The sequence below is a fragment of the Chrysochloris asiatica genome, unplaced genomic scaffold (assembly GCF_000296735.1).
Source record: "Chrysochloris asiatica unplaced genomic scaffold, ChrAsi1.0 scaffold00031, whole genome shotgun sequence".
In the NCBI taxonomy this organism is placed as follows: domain Eukaryota; kingdom Metazoa; phylum Chordata; class Mammalia; order Afrosoricida; family Chrysochloridae; genus Chrysochloris; species Chrysochloris asiatica.
This window is the reverse complement of record NW_006408549.1, coordinates 20,043,020-20,055,925: the sequence shown is the minus strand read 5'-3', so window position 1 is coordinate 20,055,925 and position 12,906 is coordinate 20,043,020. Positions and strand designations below refer to the sequence as shown.

Below are 12,906 nucleotides of genomic sequence, written 5' to 3'. Positions count from 1 at the left end.
TGTGAGATTGAGTTTAAAGTTATCAGACTCCATCTCTTAGTTAACATATGGAAAATCAAATTTCTCATGAAGGAAAATCAAATTACCTTATGAAGAAGGTAAAGTCTATGTAATTTCCATTTTGCACAAAGAAAAACCAAGACACATATTGAGGCTTGGCACATGAGCCAAGGTTCTGTTACAGCTGCTTTAAATCCATTGCCAAATAAACCAAGGCCACTCGGAGAGGTGAAGCAGAGTTTCAGATTTTATTAAGCTGGTTGGCTCAGAGGAGCTAACTTATCCAGATTCTATGCCCCTAGTGCAAGTCAGTTCAGGCTAATAAGGGGATAGTATTGGGGTGGGGCTAGGTTGTTTAAAGACAGGAGGAAAACCAGAAGATTGGTCCTGCTCAGTAACCTGATTATCATTCTAGCTTGTCTCCTGGGAGGGGAGGGCAGTTCATGCTTTCTGGGTGGGGGAGGCAGTAAGTTAATGTTTTACCTTTTCCTGTTCAGTTCCATGACCCAGTTATTAAAAGCAAAAGAAAATCTAGAATCCACATCTCCCAACTGAACATTTCAAGATGTTTATATTTTGCATTGTGCAATATAGTAAGCATATATTAGTATTCAAATATAGATCAGAGTAAAATTTCCAGCATAGATAGATTTTGTTATAATGGTGTAGAAATCAGCACTGGATTATGAATCACTAGGTTGGCAGTTCAAACCTTCCAGCTGCTCCTCAGAAACCCTATACAGGGTTACCATGAATCGGAACCCACTCAACAGCACTTAACAACAACAATATTCACATAATATTGATGCTAATACTAATATCTAGTATTTTACAAAAAACAATATCTGATGTTTACATTGAGCTTTATTTTAATTTCTTTATTTTTCTATTAGAACATGCTCCTTTATAAATCTCCAGGAATTTTCATAGATATTAACTAACTTATTTCTTACAAAAACCACCGTAAGGCTAAATAGGGACAACATCTTTCTTTTTAATTAAAGAATTGGTAATTGTTGTTGTTAAGTGTCATCGAGTCGGTTCCAACCCATAGTGATCCTGTAGAACTCCAAGAATTGGTAGTGTTGTTGTTGTTGTTATGTGCCGTGGAGTCGGTTCTGACTCATAAGCGACCCTGTACAGGGTTTCCGAGGCTGTAAATCTTTACGGGAGCAGAACGCCTCATCTTTCTCCCGCGGAACAGCTGGTAGTTTCGAACTGCTGACCTTGCGGTTCACAGCCCAATTCGTAACCACTACGCTACCAGAGCTCCTTAAGAATTGGTAGTAGAGGGTTGAAAAGTAAAGTGTCTTGAAGAAACTTGCAAGGCTGGTAGATGACAGCACTAGAAGTTTGTTGTTGTTGTTAGATGCAGTAGAGTCACCACCAACTCAAAATGGCCTTATGCAAAACAGAAAGAAACACTGTCCGGCACTGCATCAGTCTCACAATGTTTGCTATGCTTGAGCCTACTTTGCTGCAACTAATTAATGTATTAATCCATCTCCTTGGGGGGTCTTTCTCTTTTTCACTGACCCTCTACTTTACCAACAATAATGTCCTTCTTCAAGGACTGGTCCCTCCTGATAATAGAACTGTTGTTGTTGTTAAGTGCCGTGGAGTCAGTTCCGACTCATAGTGACCCTGCACAGGGTTTCCAAGGCTGTAAATCATTACGGGAGCAGAATGCCTCATCTTTCTCCCGCGGAACAACTGGTAGTTTCGAACTGCCGACCTTGTGGTTAGCTCCCCGATTTGTAACTACTATGCTACCAGAGCTCCTTGATAATAAAACTAGCAGTACCTATATTACCCAACTATATGGAGTCCTGGTGTGGTGCTGTGGGTTAACACATCAGACTGCCAAGCTATTTGAACTGCAAGGTCGGCAGTTGAAACTCACCAGGTGCTCCTCGGAAACCCTATACAGGGTTGCTATGGGTCGGAACTGACTCTGCAGAACTTCACAACAACAACAACATATAATTCATATAGATCTATCAAGTCAAATGATATACTCCAATATCATGCCTAATCTCTTAAAAACTATGAATGATCTTAAAAATAAGGGAAAGTGTCTGAAAAGCAGTTTTCCAAGACATACTTCAGGAAATAATGATTAAGACAGGATCAGATGCCTTTTGCTTTGCATGAAGTAACTCTCAAGGAACTGGAATGATTTTTTCAAAGGCAGTTATTACAACGGACTGAAGGTAGAAGTACATAATGGGTACTTAAATATAGTTCAGCACTTTTAATTATTTTTTAATGATCATTTCAATAATTTTCCAAGGAGATCTGGCATAATCAACCAACCAAAACTTCCACTATTTCTTGCATATTACTAGTCTAATTTAAGCCTTTGCTGCAAGTTTAATTAGCATTCAAATGAAGTAGACGGTCCTCTGAGAACAAGGGCTGACAGCATATGCAAAATAAGATCTAACCAAACTCTTTCAGTTGGTTTATGTACTAATTTGGAGAAAGTGTAAAAATGCAATAGCTTTGTGCAGAGTGAGGCACCCTTAGAATCTCCCAGGTTCTTGTGTAGAAGAGTCCGATTTCCAAGGCTAAAGGAAGCATTATGTCACTAGCATGCACCCTATCAGAAAAGAGCAGTGCTGCTTCTCAGTGGAGGTTCTGGACCAGGACCATCTGCCTCACTCTGGGGCTTATTTAGAAACCAAAACAGTTGTCATTAAGTTGACCCAACTTATGGTGACCGCATGTGTCAGAGTAGATTGTTCTCCAGAGAGCTTTTAATGGTTGATTTTTAAAAAGTAGATGTTCAGGCATCTCTTCCATGGTGCCTCTGGGTGGATTTGAACCAACAACCTTTTAGTTAACAGCTGAATACATTAACATTTTACAATACCCAGCGACTCCTGGAGCTTGCTTAGAAACAAATTATGCTTTCTCAGAATCTCTGGATGTGGAGGCCCAGGACTCTACACTTTAACAAGTTCTCCAAGTAGTTTTTACTCCCTCAAACCCACTGCCACTGAGTTGCTTCCAACTCATAGAAACCTCACACAGGGCTCCGAAGACTGTAAATCTTTACGGGAGCAGATAACCTCTCCTTTCTCCCATAGAGTGACTGGTATGTTTGAACTGCTGACCTTGCAGTTAGCAAGCCAATACTTAACCCATAGGGCCACCCTGTGCAGTTTTTAAGCACATTAAGTTATGAGACACAGTGCCTTAGGGTATACTGGAAAAATTCTCAAATGCTCTTTGAGGCAATGCAAGTGACTCAACTGGTAACCACCCTAAGAACCACCCCTGAGATCAGGAAGGTTTGCAAACTGACACCAGAACACTGTCTTTCTTCTGTAATTTAGGTAACCTCCAATATTTCTGGTTGTGGCACTGTAGGATCAGCACTGGACTGTGAACCACAAGTTCAGAAGTTCAAACCCATCAGCTGCTTCTTGGACACCCTATAAAGTTTAGCTGTGAGTTGGAACCAACTAGACGGCACTTAACAACAACAATATAGCAAAGTTTGTTTCTCCTCCTTGCATGTACTTGTTGTTGTTGTTAAGTGCCGTCAAGTCAATTCCGACCCATAGCGACCCTGTATAGGGTTTCCGAGGAGCATCTGGTGAGCTTGAAACACCGACCTTGCAGTTCAAACGGCTTTGCATTAACCCACAGTGCCACACCAGAACTGTCTAAAATATGGTCAAGTAACAAGTTTCATCTCTCAGTATGTATAATCACTTAAGTGTCCTCTTAAGCAAAAACAAAGATAAAATGCAGAAAAAAAAAAAACAAGGGTATAGTTCTTTTGTTTTCTCATCTCTGCTCTTTTCCCTGTTTAGTTCTTTCCTTCCCTCAAGTGTGCTTGCTGATCTATTTTTATTATTGAGAGATGGATGCAATATAAGGGATAAATTAGAAATGATAATACGCAGCTATTCCACATTTCACACGTTGTTAAGCAAATTTGCACTGTTTGGGGGCACGGGTACTAAAGCTTCTCAATTTCCAGTCCCTGCTGCTATTGGAACACATTGAAAGGCCATTTTAGAGTGTTAAGGTTATGTCATTCCAAATACACCACTGCCCAAAAGGGATAATTAAAATGCATTGTGGTTGGTACACCGATTTTATGAAAATGATTTGATATCACCAATCTGCCTGTTTTTAACTTGGGCTAGTTTGTGTAGGATTGTGTGTGTGTCCTTGTTTTCCAGTGTTTCACTCTCTTTCTCCCAGTTTTCTTTTATCTCTGAGCACTCCTTAGTTGCCTTGTCTGATATTTTATCATTGTTCTCTTCCTTAAACATTGGTATTTTTCAAACTTTCTCTTACTTTTTCTTGAGCTTCTTATGAAGTCAGTTTCACTATATACTGGCTTCCCAAACATTTACCTAAGGTTCCATTCTCTCTAATGGGCTAGACTATTTCTAATGGCACACCCTGGATTTCCACTTGATGGCCTGGAAATAGTTCTTACTACACTTGGCTTCCAATTTCACCACTATCCCAAGCACTCATTTGCTTCCATTCCTTGAATATTCTATGTCTTTTCTTTCTTTTTTAGAGTTTTTATTGTGAATTGAGTAATAGTTTACATGGGAGAACATCAGATTTATACTCATCATTTCATTACCATGTTACAATCTCCACAGTGCATCATCATTCAGTAGTTCCCTCTTTTTTTTTTTTTTTTTTTTTTGATGTATACAAAAACACTCATAATCATTTAAACAACCAAAGGGCACATTCTGCAAGCCTGCTTCCTGGCTGCCAGCACTCAGCCTTTCTCTTTCCATGAGTCTAGAATCCTTAGCTGCTCTCTCTCTCCATGTCCTCATCTCTGCCTCCATGACTTTGCTATTTCTTTTAGCTCATATTTCTTAGTCTTCATTGAAAATGTTGTCCCTTCCATTTAAAAAAAAAATTTTTTTTAAATTAAAATCATCTGGGAAACTTAAAAAAAAAAAAAAAAAGATATATAGAGTCCACACAAATCAATTCAATCGCTAGAGATAGAGTCTAAACATCAACATTCAGGTGGTTCTGATGTACATTGTAAACTGAATACTGCTGCACTAGACTCTAAACTCCTGGAGGACAAGGATCATCTTTTTTTGATCACTACTGTACATACCAAAAGACTCTAGGTGGTGCAAGGAGAGTTGATGGTTTGAACCAACTCAGTGTTATAACAGAATAAAGCCATGGTGATCTGCTTTCGTAAGATTATAGTCAATTATATACTATGGGGAAGGATGTCATGCTGGATAAGGTGGAGGGTCAGAGAAAAAGAGGAAGACCCCTAACGAGATGGACTGGCCAGATGGCATCATTGATGGACTCAAGTGTGGCAGCGGTAGTGAAGTTGGCCCAGGATTGGACATTGTTTCGTTCTGCTGTGCTTGGGGTCGCTATGAGTCGGTTCCGACTCGATGGCACCTGAGAACAACAACAACAACAACATATACTATGGAGAAGTTCTACTCTGTAACATATGAGGTCTTCATGAGTTCAAAACAGATTCAATGGTAATTATACATATATTTTTGTATACCTTTTAGCCAATATAGTTCCTGGTCCATAGGAAATATTCAAGAATATTTATTGAATTTTATTGATTAAATGATATTGGAAATACTCTAATTTTTGCTTTAGTATGGTTCTCTGGCCTCCTTCTCTCTACAGTCACATTTCTTCCTTTGTGCCTTAGCTTGTGCTAATTCCTTCTTCTAATAAAATACCTGTTTTCTCATTCATTGGGTTCACTCCTATTCAGTCATCGTATTTCCCGGGGAATCTTGTGAGTACCTCCAGAAGGACAATGTCCATACTCTGTTGTTCTTTAGTACTTTGTACTTACTTTTACCCTTGTTGTTGCTAAGTGCCATCAATTGGTTCCAACTCATAGTGGCTGGTGAGTTTGAACCACCAACTTTGTGGTTCAAACTGACCTTGTGGTCTCAGTGCTTTATCCCACAGTGCCACACCAGGACTCAGCTTCTACCATAGTGCTTAACTAGTTATCTTGAAGTGATATTAAGTACTTCACTAATTTTGAATCCCTCAAAGTCCTTGATTGTCTCTTGTTTCTTTGAACTGCTTATCTTTCTCTATCTTTTATTTTGATTCTTGACTTCACCATTGATTTGGTCCTCCTTCTTCCTACCCAAAATTAATAATCAAAGATGTGAAAAAGCATTGATTTATACAAGGGGATGGTCATTTTAGAGTTATTTACAATTATGTATAAGACAAACTCTAGAAATAATCTCAGAGTCTCACAACAGGAAGTTGGTATAGCATATCCATAGATCAGAATATTATACAACTTAAAAAAAAAAGCAGGTTGTAGAAGACAGTATGTTAAAGATTTATATGATACATCATTACATGAAAAAGCAAGCTCTAAAATATACATATAGTATGATGCCAGTTTTGTCAAATAAGCTCTACATGATACATATAACAAGATAAGACAGACTATATGACAGTGGTGATTTCTGGATGGTGAAATTTATATCTTTGTGATTTTATGTATTTTCCATTTAGAAAAAAAGTTTATGTTTTACTTTTGTAATCATAAGAAGCATAGTAAAGTTTTGAAAAATGGTGGCATTGATTGATTATAAAGAAGTAGGTTAACAAAGAGCAGAGCTACCTTTTTCCTCTGTAACTTTTTTCTCTATTTCAAATATTTGGAACTAATGGGGTATAATGACTAATTATTTACATTTACACAAAGCAGTTTTTCAGACTACCCGTACCACTTGTATCCTGTAAGTAATGAAATCCATTTTGTTCCTTTTGAACTTTGAGAACACATTATTGTTATACAGAATTGTGTATCATAATTATTTCTATACTATGGAATTCACCCTGGACAAATGTTATTTAAACTATACTCATGACCAATGTTTAAACTCCTACTGGCTTTGCATTTGAAGGATAGTAGTACTTACCTTCTTGCAGACAAAGTCACCAGGTGAATAGATAGTAGATTTCAACTTCAGTAACATGTCGTAAATCATCTGTGTATCACAACCCTATGTAAAGAGAAAAATAATTCTGATAGATGCGTCCAAAAACTCAAAAGACACATACAATTGATTTTAAAAGGCAAAGGAAATAAAAAGTCACAAGCATTATCTATGCTAGAGCTGAATTATTAATAGAAATTGATTTGGGGTCCCAAAATTTAGGGAAAAAAATATAGCACTGTGGCAAGTGTTTGGTTATTGGTCAATTGGATATGGGTTTTAATCCTGACTACACTACTTATTGCTTTGTAACCTCTCATGTCTTTACATGTAAAATGAGGATTAAAATATCATATTTGTAAAGTTAAACACTTAGCATGGTATGTAATCAATGATATGGTGTTGACAAAGAGTATTGAATATATTGTGGACTGCTAGAACAAACATCTGTCTTGGAAGAAGTCAGATAGAATGTTCCTTAGACACAAGGATGGAGAGAATTCATCTCATGTACAAGAGAAAGTAAAAAAAAATCCATACTCTGACTGTAGAATATGTTTAAATAAATTTTTAGAAAAGACAAATACAACATTTTAAAAAATAATCTCCTTGCATTTCAAAACTTTGTCCATCTGTCCATCTGTCAACAAAGTTTGTATTCCCATATTAAAGAATGCTTCAGAGCTGCATGCCTGAATAAATCACTATCTTCATTTCTTCATCAGAGGTGAATCTTCTTCCTCGAAGGACTGCTGTCCAAGGACCAAACAGGTGAAATCTGATGGAGCAAGACCAGGACCATATAGAGGATGCTTTAACACCTCACAACAAAGTTTCTGCAGAGTATCAATAGTGTGGGTAGAGGTGTGTAAATGTGCATTGTCATGCAAGATCACAACTCCCTTGGATAGCAGTCCTCTGTGTTTAATACAAAGTTTAGGTTTCAGCCCTTCAGTGAGCATATCACTATCATGAGCACTGTTGATTATTGAACTTTTCCTGGTAGTATTCCAGTACTGGCCCTTGAGGATCCCAGAAACTATAAGCATCAATTTTGCAGCTGATGGTTAACTTTTGAACTTTTTCTGGTCAGTGATTGAAGATGTTTCCATTCTTTACTGTGCTGTTTACTCTCAGGCTTGTAGTAATGAATCTATGTCTCACCACCAGTAATGTTGTTGTTGTTAAGCACTGTCAAGTCAATTCTGACCCATAGCGACCCTGTATAGGGTTTCTGAGGAGCAGCTGGTATGTTTGAATTGGTGACCTTGTGGTTTGCAGCCCAGCGCATATCCTACTTTGCCACATAATTATAGTTTAGCATTATATAGTCTATTATGACAGACAGATAGAAACCTTTGCTTAGTATTTTACTCTTGCATACATCTTTTATACCATTGTTAGTTTTCATATTAACTTGGCAAACTTGTATGCTCTTCTCTCCCAACTTAATTGTCATCTTCTTAAAAATAGAGTAAAATGTACATAGTAGATACCAAAGCAATATCTATTGAGCAAATGACAGTTTCAATCCACTTTTTAGAAATAATTTGGGTACTGAGCTGGCAAGATGGCAGACTAGTCAGAAAGGCTATACAGACTTTCTACAACAAAGATAAGGAAAAACAAACAAAACAGATGAGATGATAGTCCTGAAACCCTGAGCTTCAGATGAAGGGATAGAGAAGTCAATTGAATCTAGCAAAGAAAGCTGAACAGATGTGGCAAAATAAAGAGACAGACTGGGTGACGTGTGCCAGCTGACCAGACATGGCACAGTCATCTTAAACTTTTGTGAGTGGCTTCAGAGACAAAACAGTTTATCGGCATGGGAGAAACATAGGGGTGGCTTGAAGAGATAAAGGTGATTCTTTTTTTCCCTCTGCTGAACTGTGCCAATTAGACCCATCAGGGTGAGTGGAGAACTAGCCACATTAACTGGAGTACCTGGATTCAGGTGGGCCCTGCTACTAGCCCATAGAGCCAGCCCTGGTCAGTCCTGAACTTGCCCTAACTAGTAGAGGCAGCTGAACAGACACATGGGAGTTAGAAAAAATAAAAAAAAGGAAAGAAAAGAGATTGGTTATCTGTGCTACTGCACCAGGCCATCATGAACTTTTATGGGTGTTTGTGAAGGCAAGAGGGCAGTAGGTGGTACAGAGACATAATCACTAACTGGTGGAGAGAAAAGTGAGAATTTTTCTTGTGTTCCACATGACCTTGGTGAACAGAGGTGTGGCCAGCCCCAACTTAAATACATTTCCAGTGAAGCTCTTGTATCAAATGGAGTGGGGGAACTAGCAGCACCATCACTAGTAAGCAGAGTTAGGTGTGGCCTGCTCCAGATTTGCAGAGCTGGTTCTGACCAGCCCTGGATTAGTAGGACCTCTTGTCCCGGATGCCCTCTGGGATGGAAATACCCTCATCTCCCAGCTGCTTTGGAGTCTGCATAAACTATTTCCAGGTTGGTTGCCAAGAACAGATAACATCTAGCCCAACAGGAATTCCTTCTAGGTTTGAGAGTGTTACCATCTCATCACTTGTCCACCTATGACATGAAATCTTTGGCTGGCAGGAGACCCCAGAGTTTATTCTCTTTGGGTCTGGTACCTGTCCTAGTTTTTTCCTTTTATTGTTTTTGTTTGTTTATTCTTTCTTATCCTTCTTCCTCTCTTTACTTACCATTGCTTTCTCTCCTTTCTATCTCTGCTTTCATTTTTTTCTTTTAATCCCGATTCTCTTTCCCAACAGCTTTTTCTTTTTCTCTTTCTTTCATTTTTCCCTCTTTGTTTTTCTTTACTACTCTCTGGATTCTTTCTCTTTCATTCATTCCTTTTCCTAATTGTGTTTAGATTTTTTTTTTTTTTTTTTCTTTTCTGAAAAATTTTTTTCCTGGTCCCTTTTTTCTCTTTTTGGCTTTCTATATTATTTTTCTATCTGGTGCCTGCCTTTTCCCCTTTACTATTTCCTGTTTTCACTTGTTTATTTATTTGACTTCTCTTTCTTGTGTCTGTGTTTTCTATTCTTGCCTTACCCGACAGGGAACAGCAATCATGCCCATACAACCCAGCCACAATTATACCCTCTACAACGTCACCCACTGGGCAAAAACCAATACTAGCTGCTATATACGAGATCAATGACAACAACATACCCATCCTAAACTAAGCTATACAAATAGCCAAACCCATCCTAAACTAAGCTATACAAACAGTGAATGGAGAGTGGTGCACTAGCTCTCATCCCGAATCACACACACCAGGAGGCATTTGGCGAGTGCCTAAGAATACAGCAACATACAATCATTAATTTAATACAAATACAATACTACCACAATAGTTTGAAAGCAGCAGACACATGAAGAAACAAGACAGAGTATCTCAAGCAAGTGATGAAGAGGAAGAACCATCAAGAGAGCAGAGCATGAACTCGGTGTAGAACCCTAACCAGAGAAGCAGCAACACCAGAGATGGAGGCAGAAGTGATGGCATGGAGAGATAGAGCTGCTGAAACTCTAGACTCATTGCAATTAATCATGATAACAATTATTCACTATTGAATCAAAAGAGTCCTATCCCCATCTCCTTTCACCAGACCCATCTAGACAAGACAAAAATTATTCAGTAGGGATTCTATCTTCTCCCGCACACTCTGAAACTAAACTTGCTCTTGAAAATTTGTAAGCCAGCTACTTAGTGCCTTTATAACCGCCCCCCCCCCTCATTTTAGGTAGCTAATTTGCCCGTTCCTATCAAACCTGTATACTGAGGAGATAGGCTTGATTCTTGGTGTGAAGATTCCTTCCCTCTTGGTTGGTATTTGAGATACTGCATCCATAAGTATAGGTCAAGTTCATCAAATTGTAGTAAGTTATACTTGCTTCCTTTATCAAATTTCTTTATATTCATGTAGTCGAGCTCTGGTCATCAAGTTATTGAAGCTAGGTCAAATGGGTACGATCTGCAAGTCTGGGTGTTCTTGTGCATCTCCCCTCACTTCATGTCAGCTGGATACTTCATGCTCAGCTCTAGACCTCCATGGCTAGATAAGTGCCCATGGAGGTCTAGAGGTCTAGAGTTTCCCCAGACTCTAGACCAACCAGCCCTTCCTCTTCTCTCTCTCATCTCAAGGTTGACAGGAGTCTATGGAACGTAGTAGATAGAACTCAGCCCATGTTTTCATTACTGACTTTTCCCCACATCCACTCACTGCAGACCAATGTGATTGCCAGTGAACTTACATGCTTGCTTGTGTGTTCCCTGAGTTTCAGTCTTGGTGAGGGGTTTGTCCTGAAGAGACTTGATTGCTTTCCTTGATGGCTCCCCAGAGAACAGCTTGCTTGTTCTTGTAATAGCCAAACAGATTGCCATTTTTGTATTTTCCTGCTGGTCTTTCTTTCAGGACGCATCTTCTGTTCCTCAAGCCGTTCCTGGCTGGTCTGCGTGTCCTTTCAAGTAGAACTGTCCCACCTCAGAAGGTTCTGGATGGGGATCAGCATTCCACCTATGGTCCTATACAATACAAGGCTCCACATTTCACTGGGCAAGTTCTAGAACCCCTTTTAGGTATTCCAATCAGTTATAGGCTGAAAATGTTTGCTTTCTAACACTTTAAAGAGGTCTTTTGCAGCAGATTTAGGGAATGCCATATGTCCTTTACTTTCTTGACTGCTGTATCCAGGAGTGCTGATTATGGATCCAAACAATATAAAGTCTTGGACAACTTCAATCTTTTCTCCATTTATCATGATATTATTTCTTGATCCAGTTGTGAGGATTTTTTTTTTTTTCCCACATTGAGGTGCAATGAATACTGTAGTCTTTGAGCTTCATCAGTAGGTATTTTAAGTCTTCTTCACTTCAGCAAGTAAGGTTGTGTCATCTGCAATGCTCTTCTTAAACAATATTCAGCTTCTCTTATACTTTCACCCAATACACAAAAAAGAAAAGAAACATTCTTAATGAACTGAAGTAAATTTTTTTTGAAGTAAATTATTTTTATTTTCTTATATATTTCTACTATGTCTTATGGGTTAACATATTTGCTAAAGCAAACCACCAACAAGTAAATTTATATATATTTCTAAAACGTATGCTTATTTTCTTTTTAGTAACAATTCCCTAAATAAATAGTTCATGTAGACAGTTTCTTTTAGTGATGTCAGTTCAGACTAATTTAATTTTGAAAATTGGCATTTTGATTACACCAAATTCACTAGGGAGAAAAACACACAAATAAACTTGGATTAACCGATAATGAAATTTAGTGTCTTTGATACTTTTAAGAAAATTCATTATAAATATGATTATAAGTTCTCAAGCATGTCATTGCAATGAAGCTAACTCTCAATCATTCATACCCAATAAGAAAATATATATAGTAAGTGATCAGAAATTAGAGATTTCAAAAACCTATGTCTATTTACCTTCACGTGCACAATTTGATTTTTTTTGCATCATTATTTATAGTATTACTCATAATGTTTTATTGTGCTTTGGGTGAAAGTTTACAGAGCAAATTGGTTTTCCATTTAACAATATATACACATTTTGTTTTGTGATATGTATTGTGATTATGACGTATGTTGATGATTTTCTTTTGGGGTTAATCCTAGTTGCTGTTTGTTGGGCTTCTTGAATACATCACTTCTCGTCTTTCATGATACTAGGGAAGTTTTCTTCCATTAAATCTTTGAAAGTTGATCTGTTGCTTTGTTTTTGTCTCTTCCTGTTCTGGAATTCCAATCACAAGTAAGATGTTCCTCTTTATGGTGTCTCACATAATTATTGGCCTTCTTCATTTTGTTTTTAGTTTTAGTTTTTTTTTTCTGGTTGTTACTTATAAATACAATTTGTAGGTCAAAAATAAAGTCTTAATCCCATGAACATTTTCTGTTGGAATGTAGTTTGAAGAAAAATCCCAGATGTATATATGCATAGGAAAT

The 12,906-nt window shown here is 37.9% G+C and overlaps 1 protein-coding gene across 1 annotated transcript in view; it reads right to left on the bottom strand.

Annotated features, from left to right (window-relative positions):
* CNGB3 (cyclic nucleotide gated channel beta 3) overlaps positions 1–12,906 on the bottom strand; it is a 166,898-nt gene that overhangs the window by 34,194 nt on the left and 119,798 nt on the right. The window contains 1 exon segment of the mRNA XM_006878357.1: positions 6,945–7,028. Within this exon segment, the coding sequence (XP_006878419.1) occupies positions 6,945–7,028 (84 nt within the window).